Raw genomic sequence first — 18,663 nt, forward strand, 5'->3', positions numbered from 1 at the left:
GTCAAGTAGTTTATTTGTCTTGTTCACTGAGCCTTGCACATAATAAAGGCTCTATTCAATTGAAGGATGAAGGTGTTTATCTGTTATGTTGCTGGAGCAAAGCTGGGTCTAAAATGTCAAGGTTCAATGCACCAAGAGGTTGCAGTTTGATTCCAGGTCAGGGCATGTGCTGGGGTTTCAGGCTTGATCTTGCTGGGGACTGTGTAGGAGGCAGCCAATCGATATTTCTCTCTCTCTCTCTCTCTCTTCCTCTCTAAAATTCAATTAAAAAGTATTTTAAAATATCATGGTTCAAATATCCTTGGGGTCAAACAGTAGGGTGAAAACATTGTTTTTTCTCTGACCACTCCTACCGGCCACCACACCCACCCTGGGAAATTCCTCAGGATGGAGATCCTGGTGTCTGTAAGTGTCTGGCACACTGTCAGGGCTTGGCACACAGGAGGAACTCAATTCCCACCCCTTCATCCCAATGTGGTCCTTACAAGGCCAGTTGTTTAGCAAAATGGCTACTATGAGAAAGATGGAGAATGTTGAGCAATGGTGAAGAGGTAGCATTTACAAAAGGGGAAGTGTAGTTAGGAAAACTGGCATGCTTTACTAAGGCCATCACCTGTCTACCCATGATAGCAATTCCATTCCCAGATATATGCCCAAGAGAAACGAGTGCATATGTCCATCAAAAGATGTTCACAGAATAATTTTTTTCTCAGTCTTTTTATTATAGTACATGGGCTGGGGCTGATGGGATGGAGTAGATGTGGGCAACCATTGCTCTGATTAGCATCAAATGCCTATCCCGATAGCCATGAATGTGCCAAAGGTGCCACCACTTGCCATCGCAGCTTTCCTGAGGCCATTAGCTGCTGGCCCCACATTCCGATCCTGAGACAGAAAAAGGTGTCAAAGAGTGCCCCAGCCACCATGCCCATGGTGCAACCTATCACCAAGCCCATCTTTGCGTGGTCAAAGCAGCTTGGATGGGACTGTCCATAGGGACCCATGGCCACTGGCATCTCCCTTATGGACTCAGTCACTCCAAGAATTATTCTTAATAGCCCCAGATAGAGAAGTGCCCATATACCCACTGACACTAGAATGGATGAAGTGTAGTCTATTCACACAATGGAAGAGCACAGCCATGAGGATGGACAAACTACAGACCATGTAACAACGTGGATCTGTCTCACAAACATAGCGCTAAATGAAAGAAGTCAGATGCAAAAATGTCTCCCTGCACTTAAATGAAGTATTGAACTAGACAAATGAACCTGTACTGTTACAAGTTGGGAGAGTGTTTACCCTTGGGGCGGGGAGGGTGGACCTGAAGGAACTTCCTGGAGACAGAGGTGCCCTGGAAGAAGATTGAAGTGCCAGACAGGTGAGTGAAGAAGCCATCTTGGATGTCCAGCCCAGTTGAGCTTTCAAATGAATCCAGCCCCAGCCACCATCTGACCCCAAGAAGAACCACCTCACTGAGCGCAGTCAAGCATAGGACCATGAAAGACAATATTAAATTGTCATTCAAGCCACTAAGTTTTAGGATGCTTGTTACACAGCAACAGATAACCAGAACACCCAGGAAAGGCTGCAGTGGCCCTCTTAAGGTCTGACACCCCCACTCCCACAACCCCCTCACAACAAAATTAACACCAGCCAGTCATATTTTTCAGTCCCTTTAATACAGTGCTCCGTAGAGAGGGCAGAGTGGCAGGCAGGGGGTAGAGAAGATCCAATCAGTCCTCATCTGGCAGCTGGATCTTGCTGGGGTCAAAACGGTTGGATTCCATGATGGGAAGACCATGGGCCTCTCGGTATTTTACAAGCTTTTCAGCTTCCCGGCGGGCCCACTCATGCATCCTGCAGGCAACAGCATGGGGGAGGGGAGACATGAGGAAGCCTCACTGGACATCAATCCCCACCTTAGCTCCCCATTTCTCAACGTACAGGACAGGACTCCTGGCAGAGTCCCCTTTGAGTTCCACCCCTACCTCTGCCCCCACCCATCCCATTCTCTTGGACACCCCATGAACCTGTAATCAGGCAGATAAGCCACAAAGGTGGTGCCAAAGACCAAGACGATGGAGAAGCCAAAGAAGAAGACGGCCCGCATGTTCCAGACATCCACAACAGGGTCCTTGTCGTAGCCATGAGAGTCGGGGTTCTGTGGAAGGAGAAGAGGTCAATGAGGGCTGCCTGCTGCTCCACAAAGCCTTATGCTGGCCCTGCATAAGCTGGTCTACAATTTCAACTCGAACCAGTCTCCCCTCACTCCCTAAATTCCCCTCTTTCTGTCCTTAAGACTTGTCAAGCTCCTTCCCACCACAGGGCCTTTGCACTTACTGCTCCCTCTGCCTGGAAAGCTTTTCCCCCAGGCAGGCTTGGCTGGATCTGCCTCCTCATTCAAAGTTTTGGCTTCTCATCTTCTCTTAAGAGGCATTCCCTAGTCACCTTGTCTATTAAGTTGAACTATTGGAAAGTGCCATTTTCTTTGGTCAAAAATGGTTGAATATTGGCCATTTCCTATGGTTCAACCTAATAAAATTACCCCCTACCCCCAAGTCACTCTCGATCCATTTATCCTGCTTAACATTCTTTCTAGCATTTATTAGTTTGCCAAAGTAACATCCCACAGATCCTGTATATCATATTATCTTATGTTACCAATTACATGTTCTATATTACATATTTATCCTCTGTGTTTCCCACTATCATATAAGCTCTATAAGAGCAAGGGCTTTATCTGATTTCTACACTGCTGGACCCCCAGGGCCCTGAACTGTGCCTGGCATCCAGTAGGCCCTCAATACATATTTACAGAATGAATGGATGAATGAATGAGCATCCTATATATCCAAGCCCCTCAACCAGAGATTAATATTGATGAAGTACCTCTTATGTGTCAGGCCTTATCACATACACAGACTTCACAATATCCCCGTGAGTTGGAAAATAGCAATAATAAGTAACACCTTCTAAATGCTGAGTACTTACTAAGTGCCAGATGCTGTTCTGAGCATTTTGACTCATTTAATTATACGATGCAGGTTTAGAATTTTTAAAAAGGTGTCCTAATACTTTTCCCATTTTACAAAGAAACTGAGGCACTGAGGGGTGAAGTTACTTCCCAAGGTCACTTAGGTTAGTAACTGCCAGTGACTGTATTCCAACCCAGGCATTCTGATTTCGGAGCCTCTGCTATCACACAGCACAGAACTGGGAGACCTAAGTTCAAATGTGTCCTGTCGCACATTCAGTTATGCGAACTTGGGCAAGTCACTTGGCATCTCTGTGCTTCAGTTTCCTCATCTATACAATGAGTATACTAACAGGGCCTAAGAGACAGGGTTGTTTGGAGGATCAGATAAGTTAATGCATGTAACATGTTTAAAAGTCTGGCACCGCAAAAGCGTCCTATCAGGTTTGATACCTTTCTGCAAAATAAGGTCAGTCTCGCCTCTGACTCTGAACCGAAGATAACACGGAGAACTGAGGAGAATAAGTTAGGCAAAATACCCAAGTCTTCCAGGATTTACCAGTTGCGCAATCCTCAACCGCCTAAGAAAGTCCTCTACGGCGCCCCGTCCGCCGGCCCCCGATTGACCCTACCGGCGTCCCGTTTCCCCTCTCTCACCTTCTCATAGAGGTTTTCGTCCTCGGGTTCTGGGTCCTCCTGCCAGTGCACTGTCGGTTCCGGCGCCCGCTTTCCCACCGCAGCGGACGGAGCGATTACAGCCCTAGCAGAGCTGGATTCCCAGCGAACCGGGGCAGCCACGCGCCCCCGCGTCGTCGCTGCTGCCAAAAGGCGGCGAGCGTACAAACCTAACAGTCCGGGCGCCATGACAGACGGTTGGGCCGACTCTCAGGGGCGGAGACGGAAATGGGACTCTGCGCAGCCGCAGTGGACCCGGGCGCGCTGATTGTTACTCCGCCCCCTTCGCACGAAATAGGTCCCAGTCCGTGTAGCTAGTGTTTTCACGTGACTTAAGGCACTGAGTGGCTCCCTCTCCTCCCTGTCGCACAGCCTCATTAGAGCAACCATTTCCGGATTGCCTCGGTTGAGCTATGGTAGTTCTGCCCGAGCAGCCTGTCAGGTCCTCTCCTTTCCCTGGTGAGAAGAAAGCGATGACATTTGGGGTGGGTGGGTGCAATTCCCAGCCAATAGCACCGGGTTTCCCTTGCCCTCGGTGCAAGAGGCTGAGCTTCCGCTTGGCTTTCATCTTTGAAGGAAGCTAAGCGTCTAAAAAGCGGGCCTCGCCTGATTGGCCAATAAGTACTCCTCTCCTCCACTAGAAGGCGTTTGCACGGGGCTGGGGGCCGGGGAGGTGGCAGTCGCTTGCCAATGAGAGCAGCCCGGGGCTGGCCGATGGCGGAGGGCGACCAATAGACGCAGCCAGCCAGAGCGCGCTCCCTCAGTAGGTGGATGGTGGTCGGAGCGCCGGCTCCTTGCTCCTGGTCGCCATTTTGTGCTGGTGGTTGCGGGTAGCGGGGAGTAGGCGGCGGAGGGGCTCCCGGGGAGGGCAGCGCGCTCGGCGCTTCGCCCCTTCCTCCCTCCGCCTTGCTGCCTCCAGCTTTGAACTCGGTGGTTGCGCGAAGCGGCTCCTGCTGAGCTGGGCGAGTTGGTGGAGGAGGCTGAGGGCCGAGGTGATGTCAGGGAAGCCCTCCCTTGACAGCCCGAGCTGAGGTGAGCATCGACCTCCGCGGGTCGTGGGGGCGGAGGGAAGGGGCCGGAGGCCGGGGGGAGCGCGGACAAGGTGAGCGCGCGGACTGCGGGCCGCGGCCGAGGAACGCGTGCGCGGTCTGAGCCTGGGAGGGGTTGTCTTTAATTTTTACTCCTTTTGAGAAACAGGGGCTCGTGCGCTATCGGGTCGCAGGATAGGTGCACGCGGGTTGGGGGAAGGGAGAGACGGACGGGAGTGGGCTGCTGTGGTATCTGCGACACGGAACTTTCTCCGTGGGGAGGGAGGTGTCTGCGACTTTGTTTTTTATCTACAGGCGTGGGGATGTGTTGCCTGTTCTGTGTGACTTTGGTACTTAATCTGTGCGTGGGAAAGTGTTCTGTGCCTCGGGTCCTTAGGAGTTGGAGGACGAAGAGGGAGAACGGAGAACATCTCTATGACCCTGGTCTTTATCCTTGGAGCGTGTGTCTAACTCTGGTCCCTCCCTGTTCCTGGGAGAGGTCTTTATCCATAAGGAGTCTTCTGGCGACTGGCCCTAACCTGCCTCCTGGGCAGGGAGGGAATGCAAGGAAAGGGTGTGTGACTTATTGCCCCTTCTTGAAGGGCTGTCTGTCTGTGACTGTGATGTTCATCCATTGAAACGGGGTGCTTATGGCCCGTATTTATTGTGGGTTCCTGTCTGTGATTTTGGCCCATAGTTATTTGGGGCACGTGTCTAACTGGCCCCCATCTGTTGTGGATTCCGGTGTGTGACTCTGGCCCCTTTGCCAGAGTCTAATGAGGGTTTTGTATGGACACTTATCCACTGGGGCCCCTGGTTGTGATTCTAACTCTTACCCATCTAGGAGGAGGCAACTCTGGTTCCCTGTGGCCTGAGGAGGAAGAGAAAATTTATGTGTGTGTGTGTGTGTGTGTGTGTATTCATGGAGGAAAGGTGTGGTGGCAACCTAGTGCTGGGTAGGTGCTGTTACTGCCTGGCTTTGCCTAATTGCTGCCCAGAGGGCAGGCCTGAAGATTGTGGGATACTGCCTGGTGACCCCTGGCCAGGTCACGTGGCTCTCAGGACTTCCTTGGATCTCAAGCCCCGAGGGTTGGGTGAAATGATTGGGTGAAATGACCGCCCTTCTGAGTAGAATAGCACAGTGCTTGGGAACAGCCCCCGAAAGGGCTCCTTTTGCCTCTGAATAACTTGGGCCCAGAACCCTAGGGAGAGCTGCCTTGGGACCTGGCTGCACATAAGAGACAGCACTCAGGGCTGAGCCAGTTGCCCTGTGAGGGCCAAAGCTGTGTTGGCCAGGAGCCCAGGGAGGCGGCAGCTGTCTCATTGCCAAGTTAGCCCCTTCACCCCCTAAGCCTTTCCTGGTCTACTGCTGTCTTGTAAGGGGCAGCCAGCATCTTGTTGGGAGGATGAAGTGGCACCCGGGGACCCATGGCAGGAGCCTGGTGGGCGCCTGGGACTGCTCCTGTGCAGTCTCGCATCCATGCCTCATGTGCCTGATCTCTAACAAGTCATTCAGCACCCAGAGCTCCCGCAGGCAGGTAGCTCCGGCCTTGAAGGTGTCTACCAGTTTCAGATGTCAAAGCTCCGATCACAGAATGGGTGATACCACCAGGTCTCTCTCTCTCTGCAGGATGCTCCGTGTCTGCTGAAGGCCTTGCTCGTTCTAGGGCAGTGAGCTCTAGCCTCACGTTTGTGGGGAAAGGAAAGGAGCAGACCAAGCAGGGGCTGCCGTCCCGCTCTGGGCCACTGGAGTTGAGAAACAACGTGCCTGGACCAAGAGACAGCAGAGAGCCTTGACAACAAGGGTTTCTCAAGGAGGCCCTCTCTGCCCCAACTGCTTTGACCCCTTTCTTCCTGCCTCTCTCCCCAGAGTCCCTGCAGGAGGCACCACCCAGGCTGGCAGATCATGGTGGCAGTAGCGGGGGTGGCTGGGAAGTGAAACGGAGCCAGCGGCTGAAGAGGGGCCCTAGCAGCCCCCGAAGGTCCTATCAGGACATGGAGTATGAAAGACGGTGAGTTACCTGCTTCCTCCTTGACCAAACAGCCTAGGCTCATCCCCGTGTGAAGAACTGATCCAGGAAGGTACTAGGAGGAGGCTCTCAGGCTGAGGAGACAGTGTGAGCCAGGACCAGTGTGCTAGGCTCTGGGAGTGCCCTGGTGAATGAGACAGAAAAGATTGCAGCCTTCTCTCTATTACTCGGGGTCTCACAGCAGAGCCCACACAGTTTACAGGTGATTCCGAAACAGTTGGATGGGTGCCACGGTTGTGAGCGTAGGAAGGGATCAAGAGAAAGGTGTTTCTAGTTTAGGGGGGACCCAGATAGGTATATGGTGCCATTGGCCAAGGTCTGAACAGCCACTGTGGGAGGAGAGGCAGAGATGGGTAGTGGGTTGTAAGTGCCTGTGGATTCTCAGCAGAGGTGTGAGCTGTAGCTTTGGGTTGAAGGGATGGATGAGACTGGTGCTTTCAGAGTCAGGAATTTGCCAGGACAAGTATGGGGCAAGCCAGGTCAGATGGTGGGAGATTTCAGGGGCAGAGTGGGCTGAAGTTGGTATGATACTTGCCTTGGAATGGGGCACTCATGTAGTTATTTTTAAACTCTGGTAGAGCAAGAAACAGTTGGGACACTTGATAAATACAGACTTCCCAGGCCATTCCCTCACCATCCTGCTGTATCACCCCAGTTTATTCTAATGAAGGTGATCTATTCTTTACATATTAGGATTACGTAGGAAAGCAGACCTCTATTAAGAGTCATTAGATTTATAAAAAATCAGGAAAAAATAATTTTTAATGTCCTGCAAAGGGCTTCTTCTACCAACAGGCCCTTTTAAAAATGTAGAATTAGTCCTGGCCAGTTTGGCTCAGTGGATAGAACGTTGGCCTGTGGACTGAAGAGTTCTGGGTTTGATTCTGGTCAAGGGCATGTACCTTGGTTGCAAGCTCAATCCCTGGCCTTGGTTGGGGTGCGTGTGGGAGGCAGCCAATCAATGTGTCTCTTCCCCTCCCTTCCACTCTCTCTAAAAATCAATGGAAAAATATCTTCGGGTGAGGATTAACGAACAAAAAAAGTAGAATTATAATATTTTGTTTTCTGAAAAGTGAAGCCCAAATTGAGATGTGTTATTCAGCCTTGACCTTCTTTAAAAATGTCTTTTGAAAGGCATTTAATTTTGGATGGGATTCGCTGGAAGTGCTCTGTGCCGTTTCTGAGTGGAAGTAGGTGACATAACTTGCCTGCTTCAGACTTTATTACCAAATAAAGCCACTGGCTTTCTTTTTTGGGCTTTTAAAGGACCTCAAGTGCAGAGGTTTGAGTTATTCATGCTTGTCTAGTTCACAGTAAGTTTCTATCGTAGATCAGTACAAAGGCCTTCTCTTGCCTTATCTTTCCCTTTTTAGCCCCAATTCCCATAGCTGTAGGCAGCTTCTCTGTCGTGTTTGAAATGTATTCTTTGAAAATATCTAGTGTTGTTTAGAGTTGTCTGTGTTTTCACTTTCCACAGATGACACAGTGTTATAGTCTTCATTTTCCCCCCTGAACTTTGTATACCTCAGCACTGCATTTTTTTAAAAGATCTGTCTGTATTGCCATGTGTATATTAGTGTTTTGCTTCTAATTGGTCCCAAAGACACCGTAGGATATGCCTCCTGCATTTTGCTTAATGATTCCCCCAAGGATGGATACCTGCTCTTAATTTGAGGGTGCTAAAATTCATCATCACTTTTTTGTCTTACAATCTGTGCCTTCAGAATCTTCTGTGTTCCTACCTCTGGATTGCAACAATTGTTTTCACTGTATAGTTTTACCTTTCTCATTCAGGTCTTTAAATTCAGTTTTGAATATGGTATAAGGTAGATTCTGGTTTTATTTTCCTTCATATAGTGGGCAGTTTCCCTAGTACCATCTCCTAAATAGTAGTAGCTCATCTCATTTCAAGTTGCCTCATGTACATGGGTCTGTCCTGAGCGATCTAATTTGTTTCATTGATTTACTTGTTCTTTCTTGTGCTAGAACCTTACTGTCTTTATTATTATGGCTTTATAGACTGTCTTTTTTAAAAATATATATTTTATTGATTTTTTACAAAGAGGAAGGGAGAGGGATAGAGAGTTAGAAACATCCATGAGAGAGAAACATGGATCAGCTGCCTCCTGCACCCCCCCCCCCCCCACTGGGGACATGCCCGCAACCAAGGCACATGCCCTTGACTGGAATCGAACCTGGGACCCCCTCAGTCCACAGGCCGATGCTCTATCCACTGAGCCAAACTGGTCAGGGCTAGACTGTCTTAATAGCTCCCACTTTTCTCTTATTTTTAAAAGTTGATTTAGCCAAGTCCCTCAAAAACATTCAAGAATTTTTACTGAGGTTGCATTGAATTGATATATTAATTCAGGGAGTATTGTCAGTTTTGTTGCCTTTCTCTTCTCCTCTTCTCCCCCTTCCTTCCTGCTTCCTCTTCCCTCTCACCCCCTCCTCCCATATAACATTTCCCCACCACCACCAATCATTTGAGTTAGTGGCAGACATGACCCTTACTACAGCATGTATGTCGTAAGAACAAGGACTTTTTTCCTCCATAACCACAGTACACTTGCCAATATCAGGAAATTTAATGTTGATGCAATACTTTATCTTATATAAAGTCCATATTCAGAAGTTATGGACTTTATGTTGTCCCAATAATGTCCTTTATAGCTGTTTCTCCCTAGTCCAGGATCCAGTTCAAGAGCATACACATAGCATTGAATTTTTAGTCTCCTTTAATCTGGAAGAGTTATTCAGTCTTTCTTTGCCTTTTATGACCTTGATATGTTTCAAAAGTACAGGTCAGTAAAGTACAACATCAGGAAACCTATATAATAAAGAGGTAATATACAAATTGACCATCACGCCCTCACACAAGATGGCTGCCCCCATGTGGTCAAAGATGGCCAGCAGGAGAGGGCAGTTGGGGAGGACTGAGCCAACACGGGTGGGCAGTTGAGGGCGACCAGGCCTGCAGAGGAGGGCAGTTAGCGGCGACCAGGCTGGGAGGGGAGGGCAGTTATGGGCAACCAGGCCAGCAGGGTAGGGTAGTTAGGGGCGACCAGGCCTGCAGGGGAGGGCCGTTGGGGGCAACCAGGCTGGCAGGGGAGGGCAGTTGGTGGCAATCGGGCTGGCAGGGGAGCAGTTAGGCATCGATTAGGCTGGCAGGGGAGTGGTTAGGCGGTGATCAGGCAGGCAGGCAGGCAGGTGAGCGGTTGGGAGCTAGCAGTCCTGGATTGTGAGAGGGATGTCCAACTGCCGGTTTAGGCCCAATCCCACAGGGCAGTTGGACATCCCTCGAGGGGTCCCAGATTGGAGAGGGTGCAGGCTAGGCTGAGGGACACACACCCCCCTCCAGTGCACAAATTTCATGCACCGGGCCTCTAGTATAGTCAATAATATTGTGATAACTCTGTAGTGGATATGGTACCAGGTAGGTACTGGAAATATCCAGGGGGAACACTTTGCAAAGTACAGTGGAACCTCGGTTCTCGAACTTAATTCCTTCCAGGAGGCTATTTGAGAAGCGATTTGTTCGAAAACCAAATAATTTTTCCTATTAGAAATAATGTAAATTGAATTAATCTGTTCCATACCCCCAAATGATTCCCTGTTTTTACCTTTCTTATATACAGTACATGTCTAATGTACTGTTTATAAACAAACACTTCTTTTCTTAAATTTATCAAACTACCCTACTAGCCTTACTTACCTCACTTTCAGACTGGGTCTAGGGATGTCTTTCGGGTCAGCATGCAGCATCTTAGCTTGCTCATATATCACTGCCTCCGTAATGCTAACTGCTTTTTATTTCTCCAAATCAACAACAGTTTTTCTACCTCTTCAGTTGTCTGTGATCATTGTTTCTTTCACACCTTTAGCAACATTACCAATCTTTAAAAAAAATTTATCTTTATTGCTACAAGTAGTACAGATGTCCTCTTTGTTTGTGGGTTTTTTTTCCCCATTGACCCCCTCCACCTCATACCCACCCCTCCCAGGCCTTCACCTATCTACTGTCTGTATCCATGGGTTTTGATCAGATGGAATCAATGGACATTTTCGGAACATTTCACCCCAAAGCTACAGAATATACATTCTTCTCAAGTGCACATGGGACATTTTCATAGACCACATTTTAGAACACAAACTAGGTCTCTACAAGTTCAAGAAGATTGAAATATCAAGCATCTTCTCAGATCACAATGGCATGAAATTAGAAATCAATTAGAGTAAAAACACTCAAAAACATTCAAACATATGGAGGCTAAATAGCACGTTATTAAATAATGAATGGGTTACCAAAGAGATCAAAGAAGAAATAAAAAAAAAATCCTGGAAACAAATGACAGTGAACACACACAACAACCCAAAATTTATGGGACACAATGAAAGCAATCCTGAGAGGCAGTTCACAGCATCACAGCCCTACCTCAAAAAAAAAAAAAAACAACAACAAAAACAAACTTTTAATAAATTAACTAACCCTACAACTTAAAGAATTAGAAAAGAAATAGAAAAAAGCCCAGAGTAAGCAGAAGGAAGGGAATAATAAAGATCAGAGTGGAAATAAGTGACATAGAGATTGAAAAAAAAAAGATCAATAAAACCAAGAGCTGGTTCTTCAAAAAGATAAACAAGATTGATGAACCTGTGGCCAGACTCATCAAGAAACAGAGAGAGAAGACCCAAATAAACAAAACCAGAAAAGAGAGAAGTGAAATAACATTACCAAATAACATTACCACTCTTGGTGGCCTCTTTACGTTTTAAAATTGTGCTAATGGTTGATTTCACCAGCAATGAAAGCATTCTCTCATCTGTTGCCTGAGACATGCTTCTTTTTGTCATGCTGATACCTCAGCATGAAAGGGGTGTCAGGATGAAAACCGAAGTTTGGTTTGACAACCGAGACATTTTTCTGTGAACAACTTGGTGGAGAACTGAATTGTTCAAGAAATGAAGTATATGATTGTTTAATCACTGTGCTGTACACCTGAAACCAATACAAAATAATGTTGAAAGTAAACTGTAATTGAAAAACATTTTACTAAATTAAAATGGTAAAAAAAAAAAAGAATAAATTGGGAAAAAGTACAAGTGAGTTGCTTTGTAGATGTTTCTCCATTTGGATTTTTCTAATCTTTACTCATGAATTTTTGGCAGAATAATTATTTAGGAAATGTTTAAATATTTTTAAACACATTTTATTAGAGACTGTATTTAGGATATTTGCATCTGTGTCCATCAGTGAAGTGGTCCTATAATATCCTTTTCTGTTTATGTTGCATTGAAACAAAGCAGCCTCATGACATGAATTGAGAAACTTTTGCTATTTCTCTTTTTTGAAGAAACTCATATAAGAATTATCTGTCCCCTAAAAGCTTGGTAAAACTCACCTTTAAAAGGGCTTGTGCCTGGCTGTGTGGCTCAGAGGTTGAGTGTTGACGTATGAACCAGGAGGTCACAGTTCGATTCCCGGTCAGGGCACACGCCCGGGTTGCAGGCTCGAACCCCAGTCGGGTGTGTGCAGGAGGCAGCCGATCAATGATTCTCTCTCACCATTAATGTTTCTATCTCTCTACCCTCTCCCATACTCTCTGAAATCAATAAAAATATTTTTAAAAAATAAATAAAAAGTAAAAGGGCCTGAGTATTTTATTATCATTTTGTCTACGTCTACCAATTTTGGCATTTTATGTTTTCTAGAAATATACTCATTTTGTGGAAGTCCTCATATATTATGATTCAGTCCAGCTTCCTAGAAATGTATTATGAACAGGGTCGGCCTTTGAATGGTATTTAATCAAAATGCACCTAGGCCAATGAAAAGTCTCCCTTACTATCTAAATTTGTTCCCTTCCTGATTTTTACATATTTTATTAATGGTGGCCTTTTTTAATTTGAGAGAGAGAGAAACATGGACTGGCTGCCTCTTGCATGCCACCTACTGGGGATCATATGCCCTGCAACCTCTCAGTGCATGGGACAGCACTGGGCCAACTGAGCCACATCAGCCAGGGCTGCTCTCTTCCTGAATTAAGATAGTAAGAGGTGCCGAAACCGGTTTGGCTCAGTGGATAGAGCGTCGGCCTGCGGACTGAAGGGTCCCAGGTTCGGTTCTGGTCAAGGGCATGTGCCTGGGTTGCGGGCATATCCCCAGTAGGAGATGTGCAGGAGGCAGCTGATCAATGTTTCTCTCTCATCGATGTTTCTAACTCTCTATCTCTCTCCGTTCCTCTCTGTAAAAAATCAATAAAATATATTTTTAAAAAAAAGATAGTAAGAGTTTAATATCCAAATTTTTTTGGTTTATATTCTCAATGTCAGAGGGTTAGGATTTAATCTGAACATTTATTCAAATCTATTCAATTGTTAAATTCTGATGACGAGTTCAAATATTGAGGGATACCTATAGTAAGCAAATATGAAAAAGCATTGTTCATATAAAAAACCTTAAGAATACTCATACCAGCCACTTCATGCTGAGCCATTTATCATAAGGAAACAATTTTGGTTCCAAGCGGAGCTCACAAGGACAGGGACTTCATTTCATTCAAGGTAATATCCGTAGCACCTAGAGCAGTGCCTGACACATAGCAAATGTTATGTTAATATTTGTTAAATGAATGAGCAATTATCAAAAATTGGAAATGCCCTAACCGGTTTGGCTCAGTGGATAAAGCATCGGCCTGCGGACTGAAGGGTCCCAGGTTCGATTCCGGTCAAGGGCATGTACCTTGGTTGCGGGCACATCCCCAGTAGGAGGTGTGCAGGAGGCAGCTGATCGGTGTTTCTCTCATCCATGTTTCTAACTCTCTAGCCCTCTCCCTTCCTCTCTGTAAAAATATCAATAAAATATATTTTTTAAAATATTGGAAACCAACCAAAATGTCTGGAGACATTTTATTTTCCCCCATTTGTTAATTATCTTTTAGCTTTATAGGTGTTTTTTCAGTATCATGTTGTGAAATTTCAAGCATACAGCAGAGTCGAAAGAATTTTACAGTGAACACCTCTGTACCCGTCCACTGGATTCTATCGTTAACATTTCACCGTACTTGCTTCATTCCATGTTTATGGTATTTTTTTACACTCTAGATATTTTTAAATGTTTATGAAGCAGGTTTTCTTTTTTCTTTTTTATGTCTTCTGGGTTTTGTCTTGCTTAGAAAGCCTTTTCCCATTCTTGAGGTCATCATTTTTTTTTCTTTCTAATTGTTTTATGGTTTCTATTCAAGGATTTAAATTTTTTATCCATATAGAATTTAGTTGGTGTAAGAAGTGAAGTAGATAAACAACTTTATATTCTTAAAGGTCAGAATTTTTCTGTGAAGGACCACATAGCAAATATTTTTGGCATTGTAGACCATATGGTCTTTGTCACAGCTACGCACCTGAAAGCAGCCACAGACAATATGTAAACTTTATGTAGGTGACTGGGTTTGGCCCAGTGGCTGTAGTTTGCCGATTCCTGGACCAGTTATTACAACTATTATTTATTGATTAATCCATCCCCCCCCCCCGGTTCATTTGAAATGCAACCTTAGGCTTATTCTAAATTTCCATATGTTGTGTTTGTACTGTGGACATGTTGGCATCACTGATCTGTTCATTTGTGTATCAGTTGTCCCACCTTTACAATATGTTTTAATGTTTGATGGGGCTCCTCTCTCTCTCTGGTTAGTCTTTGTTTTAAACAGAATTTTCCTGACCCTGCTGAGTTGCTTCTTGGCCCTTGCTGTTAGAAGCAGTACTGCAGTGAATAATGTTTCTGTATGTATGCAAGCATATCAGTCCATTAAATTCCCAGGAGAACTGGTAGTCAGAGAGTATATAGATTTTTTAGTTTCGCCAGCTATTGCCAAAGTCCCCTCCATAGGGATTGTTCCACTTTCACTCTTACCAGCAATATTAGAATGCCTATTCTTCATACAGCCTCGCCAACAGTTTACTGTCAGACATTTGGACTTTTGAAGATCTGTTAAGTTAAAAGCGTTCTATCCCAGATCTTCCTTATAAAAGAATTCCAAATTATATATATATATAGATAGATAGATACTCTTCACTCTAGGAGGTAAAACTTAATTCCCCTCCTCTTGAGGATGGGCTGGTCCTAGTGACTGTGACTCGCTTCTAAAGAGTAGAGAGTAGAAAGGGAAAAAGAGAAACTTTACAGCAGAGAAATATGACAGATCCTACCACACAACCAGATAATCAAGGTCAGCATCACCAGTGATAAGACATGTTGATACCATGTGCACTCTGGTACTATGTGATCAGAAGGGCAGCTCATATCTACTGTATTCTTCTCCCCAAAACACCATAATCTCTACCACTTCAAGTCTAATCACAAGAACACATCAGACAAACCCAAGTTGAGGTACATTCTCCAAAATACCTAGCCAGTACTGTTCAAAACTGTCAAGATCATAAAAACAACAACAGGAAAAAAAACACAAAAAACAAGGAAAGACCAAGAAACTTTAACAGACCAGAGGGGGCCGTAATGACTAAATGCAATAATATGGTAGCCTCGATTTGATCTTGGAACAGAACAGAAAGAGGATAGTAGTGGAAATACTGGTGAAATCCTAATATAGTGTACAGCTTAGTTAACTTCTGTTAACATTAGAGGAAGCTGGGTGAAGGGTGTACTAGAATTCTGTTATCTTTGAGCTTTCTGTAAATCTAAAATTATTTCAAAATAAGAAGTTTGACTTCATCAAGATTAGAAACTTTCATACATCAAAGGATACTATTCAGAAAAGTGAAAAGACAATCCACATAAAATGAAGAACATATTTCCAAGTCACATATCTGATAAGGGATTAACACCTAGAATATATAAAGAGCTCCTATAACAGCAACAGAAAACCCAATTCAAAAATAGACAACAGACTTGCATAGGCATTTCTCCAAAGAATATATACAAACGACCAGTAAGCACATGAAAAGATGGAGAATGACAGGTGTTGGTGAGGATGTGGAGAAATTGGAACCTTTGTGTGTTTCTGATGGGAATGTAAACTGGTGCAGCCGCTGTGGAACACAGTTTGGCAGTTCTCAAAAAATTAAATAGAGAGTTACCATGTGATCCAGCAGTTCCACTCTCGGATATATACCAAAAGAATTGGAAGCAGGGACTCAGACAGATACTTGTACACCCATGTTTGTAGCAGCATTATTCACAATAACCCAAACAACCAGGAGGTGGAAACAATGCAGGTGTCCATTAACAGATGAAGGGATAAACCAAATGTGTATACCAGCCCTGGCCGGGGTGGCTTGGTTGGTTGAAGCATTGTCCAGTACAACCGGAAGGTGGCAGGTTTAATTCCTGGTCAGGGCACATACCCAGGTTTTGGGTTCGATCCCCAGTCAGGCCACATACTAAAAGAAATGGACCAATGTTTCTCACATCCATGTTTCTCTCTCTCCCTCCCCCCCTCCTCTCTCTAAAATCAATTTGTAAAGTTACATATCCTTGGGTAAGGATTTTTTTTAAGCCTTACCTGAGGATCTTTTTCCATTGATCTTTAGAGAGAGTGTGGAAGGGAGGGAGAGAGAAGGGGGGGGGAGAGAGAGAGAAGCATCGTGAGAGACATATCGACTGGTTGCCTTCCACACTCGCCCCGACTGGGCTGGGGACCGAGCCTGCAAACAAGGTACATGCCCTTGACTGGGAATCAAACCCACGACCCTTCAGTCTGCTGGCCAACACTCTAACCACTGAGCAACCAGTCAGGACTCAGTGGGAATTTTAAAAAAATTTAATGTGGTATATACCATACATACATACATATTCGGCCATAGAAAGGAATGAGATTCTGATACATTCTACAACATGGATGAACCTTGAAAACATGCTAAGTGGAATAAGTCAAACACAGAGACATATGTGATTCCACTTAAAAGAGGTACCTAGAATAGGCAAATTAACAGAGATAGAAAGTAGAATAGAGGTTGTGCAGAGAGTTATTGTTCAGTGAGCACGCAGTTTCTGTTTGGGGTGATGAAGAGGTTCTGGAAATAGTGGTGGAGATTATCCATTGTTATCAGTATACTTTGTGCCGTTTAATTGAACACATAAAAATGATTAAAATTGTACATTTTTCTGTATATACTACCACAATAGGAATGATTCAGAAAAATACACAAAAATAACATTTAAATGTTTATTTTTTAAACGGTGTATCCAATGTGATTTTTAAAAAAATATATTTTATTAATTTTTACAGAGAGGAAGGGAGAGGGATAGAGAGTTAGAAAAACCGATGAGAGAGAAACATCGACCAGCTGCCTCCTGCACACTCCCCACTGGGGATGTGCCCACAACCAAGGTACATGCCCTTGACCGGAATTGAACCTGGGACCCTTCAGTCCGCAGGCCGACGCTCTATCCACTGAGCCAAACGGGCTAGGGCCCAATGTGATTTTAATTTTCATCTTTCATTATGATTGAGATGGAACATCTTTTCAAATATAAATCGTGTATATTTCTTTACTGTGAATTCTGTTCCTTTCCTTTTTCCTTTTCTTGTATCTTCCCCAGTTTGTTGTTTGTCTTCACTTGGTGTTTGATGGTTTATGTTTCTTTCCAAGCAGACATGTTTTATTTTCATGAAGTCGGATTTAGTTATCTTTTCTTCCATGGCAGTTGGATTTGTGTCATAGTTTTCCCCATTTCAAGCTTATCAAGAAATTTATCCCATGTTTTCTTCTACTTTTAATGTTTCATTTTTTTCCATCTAAATCATTGACCCATTTCAGCCCGGCCAGAGTGACTCGGTTGGTTGAGCGTTGTCCTGTGCACCAAAAGGTTGTGAGTCCGATCACTGGTCAGAGCCTGTTTCTCTCACATCCATGTTTCTCTCTCTCCCCCTCTTCTCTCTAAGCGTGTTCTCAGGTGAGGATTAAAAAAATCAGTCAATTGTTGACCCATTTTATTTTTTAAGGATCTTTTAAACATATATAGATAGATATAGATATAGATATAGATATATAGATATATTGATTTCAGAGAGGAAGGGGAGAGAGATAGAAACATCAATGATGAGAGAGACTCATTGATCGGCTGCCTCCTGCACACTCCCTACTGGGGATTGCACCTGCAACCCGGGCATGTGCCCTTGACTGGAATTGAACCTGGGATCTTTCAGTCCACAGGCCAATGCTCTATCCACTAAGCCACACCAGCTAGAGCAATTACCGACCCATTTTAAATGTATCCTGGTTTATATGAGTGAAGTGTAGTCAGTCATAAGATCTTGCACGTGTCGGTTAGTTAATCTTCTTGATGCAGTTATACTTGGGATCTTCCTGTTTTCTAAACAGTGGCACCCTGAATACAGGCAGGTATTTATTTCTGCAGATTATATCCTTATATCATTGACAAGTACTGCTGATTTTACCTTCTCCTTTCCAACTTTTAATCTCTTTTCTTCATTCCTTTGTTGAGTTGTTTTAGCTAGTGTCTTAGAACAGTGTTACTAATAGACATGCTAGTGTTGTTCCTGACCAAGACTGGGCTCCTGCTGGTGGTAGTGTATATGGTGTCTGTTTTTCCTTGTTTGTTTTTTTAATATATTTTTATTGATTTCAGAGAGGGAGAGAGAGAGAGAAACATCAATGATGAGAATCATTGATTGGCTGCCTCCTGCACACCCCCTACTGGGGATTGAGCCTGCAATCCGGGCATGTGCCCTTGACCAGAATCGAACCTGGGACCCTTCAGTCCACAGGCTGATGCTCTATCCACTGAGCAAAACCAGCTAGGGCTGTATTTCTTTGTTTTAAGTAAACATGTATTCGTTGCTTTTAGAATACTTTTTAAATCATTAGTTTATCAAAAAAATAAAATATTGGGCACCTACTGAGTACTAGGCACTAAGCTAAGCTTTGGAGACTAGGGCAGTAAACCAAATGGGTATGATTCTTTCATTTCCCA

General features: G+C 44.7%; 2 protein-coding genes and 1 pseudogene across 11 annotated transcripts in view; 1 reads left to right on the plus strand and 2 right to left on the minus strand.

Annotated features, from left to right (window-relative positions):
* Positions 1–264: 264 nt before the first annotated feature.
* Positions 265–1,543, minus strand: LOC132223953 (reactive oxygen species modulator 1-like; annotated as a pseudogene).
* Positions 1,544–1,663: 120 nt separating this feature from the next.
* On the minus strand, positions 1,664–3,880 carry NDUFB11 (NADH:ubiquinone oxidoreductase subunit B11). Its single transcript, XM_059678992.1, has 3 exons — positions 3,635–3,880; positions 2,034–2,164; positions 1,664–1,860 (listed from the first exon to the last, which is right to left on the minus strand). The coding sequence occupies exons 1-3, from the start codon at positions 3,839–3,841 to the stop codon at positions 1,737–1,739; spliced, it is 462 nt and encodes a 153-aa protein (XP_059534975.1). The 5' UTR covers positions 3,842–3,880; the 3' UTR covers positions 1,664–1,736.
* A 497-nt stretch (positions 3,881–4,377) lies between these two features.
* RBM10 (RNA binding motif protein 10) overlaps positions 4,378–18,663 on the plus strand; it is a 30,659-nt gene continuing 16,373 nt past the window's right edge. For 2 of the 10 annotated variants that reach the window (XM_059678976.1, XM_059678977.1), the window contains exons 1-2: positions 4,381–4,684; positions 6,551–6,692. In XM_059678976.1, coding sequence (XP_059534959.1) covers positions 6,676–6,692 — 17 coding nt within the window. In that variant the 5' untranslated portion in view covers positions 4,381–4,684; positions 6,551–6,675. Of the gene's footprint in view, positions 4,685–6,550; positions 6,693–18,663 lie in introns of those variants that run through there. The other 8 variants (XM_059678979.1, XM_059678980.1, XM_059678978.1 and 5 more) reach the window with 7 other exon arrangements.

The sequence above is a fragment of the Myotis daubentonii genome, chromosome X (assembly GCF_963259705.1).
Source record: "Myotis daubentonii chromosome X, mMyoDau2.1, whole genome shotgun sequence".
Lineage (NCBI taxonomy): Eukaryota > Metazoa > Chordata > Mammalia > Chiroptera > Vespertilionidae > Myotis > Myotis daubentonii.

Coding starts and splice junctions, on each gene's coding strand:
- NDUFB11 (XM_059678992.1), bottom strand. CDS start 3,841: ATGGCGCCCGGACTGTTAGGTTTGTACGCTCGCCGCCTTTTGGCAGCA. Junction 2,165..3,634: donor ACGAAAACCTCTATGAGAAG/GTGAGAGAGGGG, acceptor CTCCTTCCACAG/AACCCCGACTCTCATGGCTA. Junction 1,861..2,033: donor GCTTATCTGCCTGATTACAG/GTTCATGGGGTG, acceptor TGTTGCCTGCAG/GATGCATGAGTGGGCCCGCC.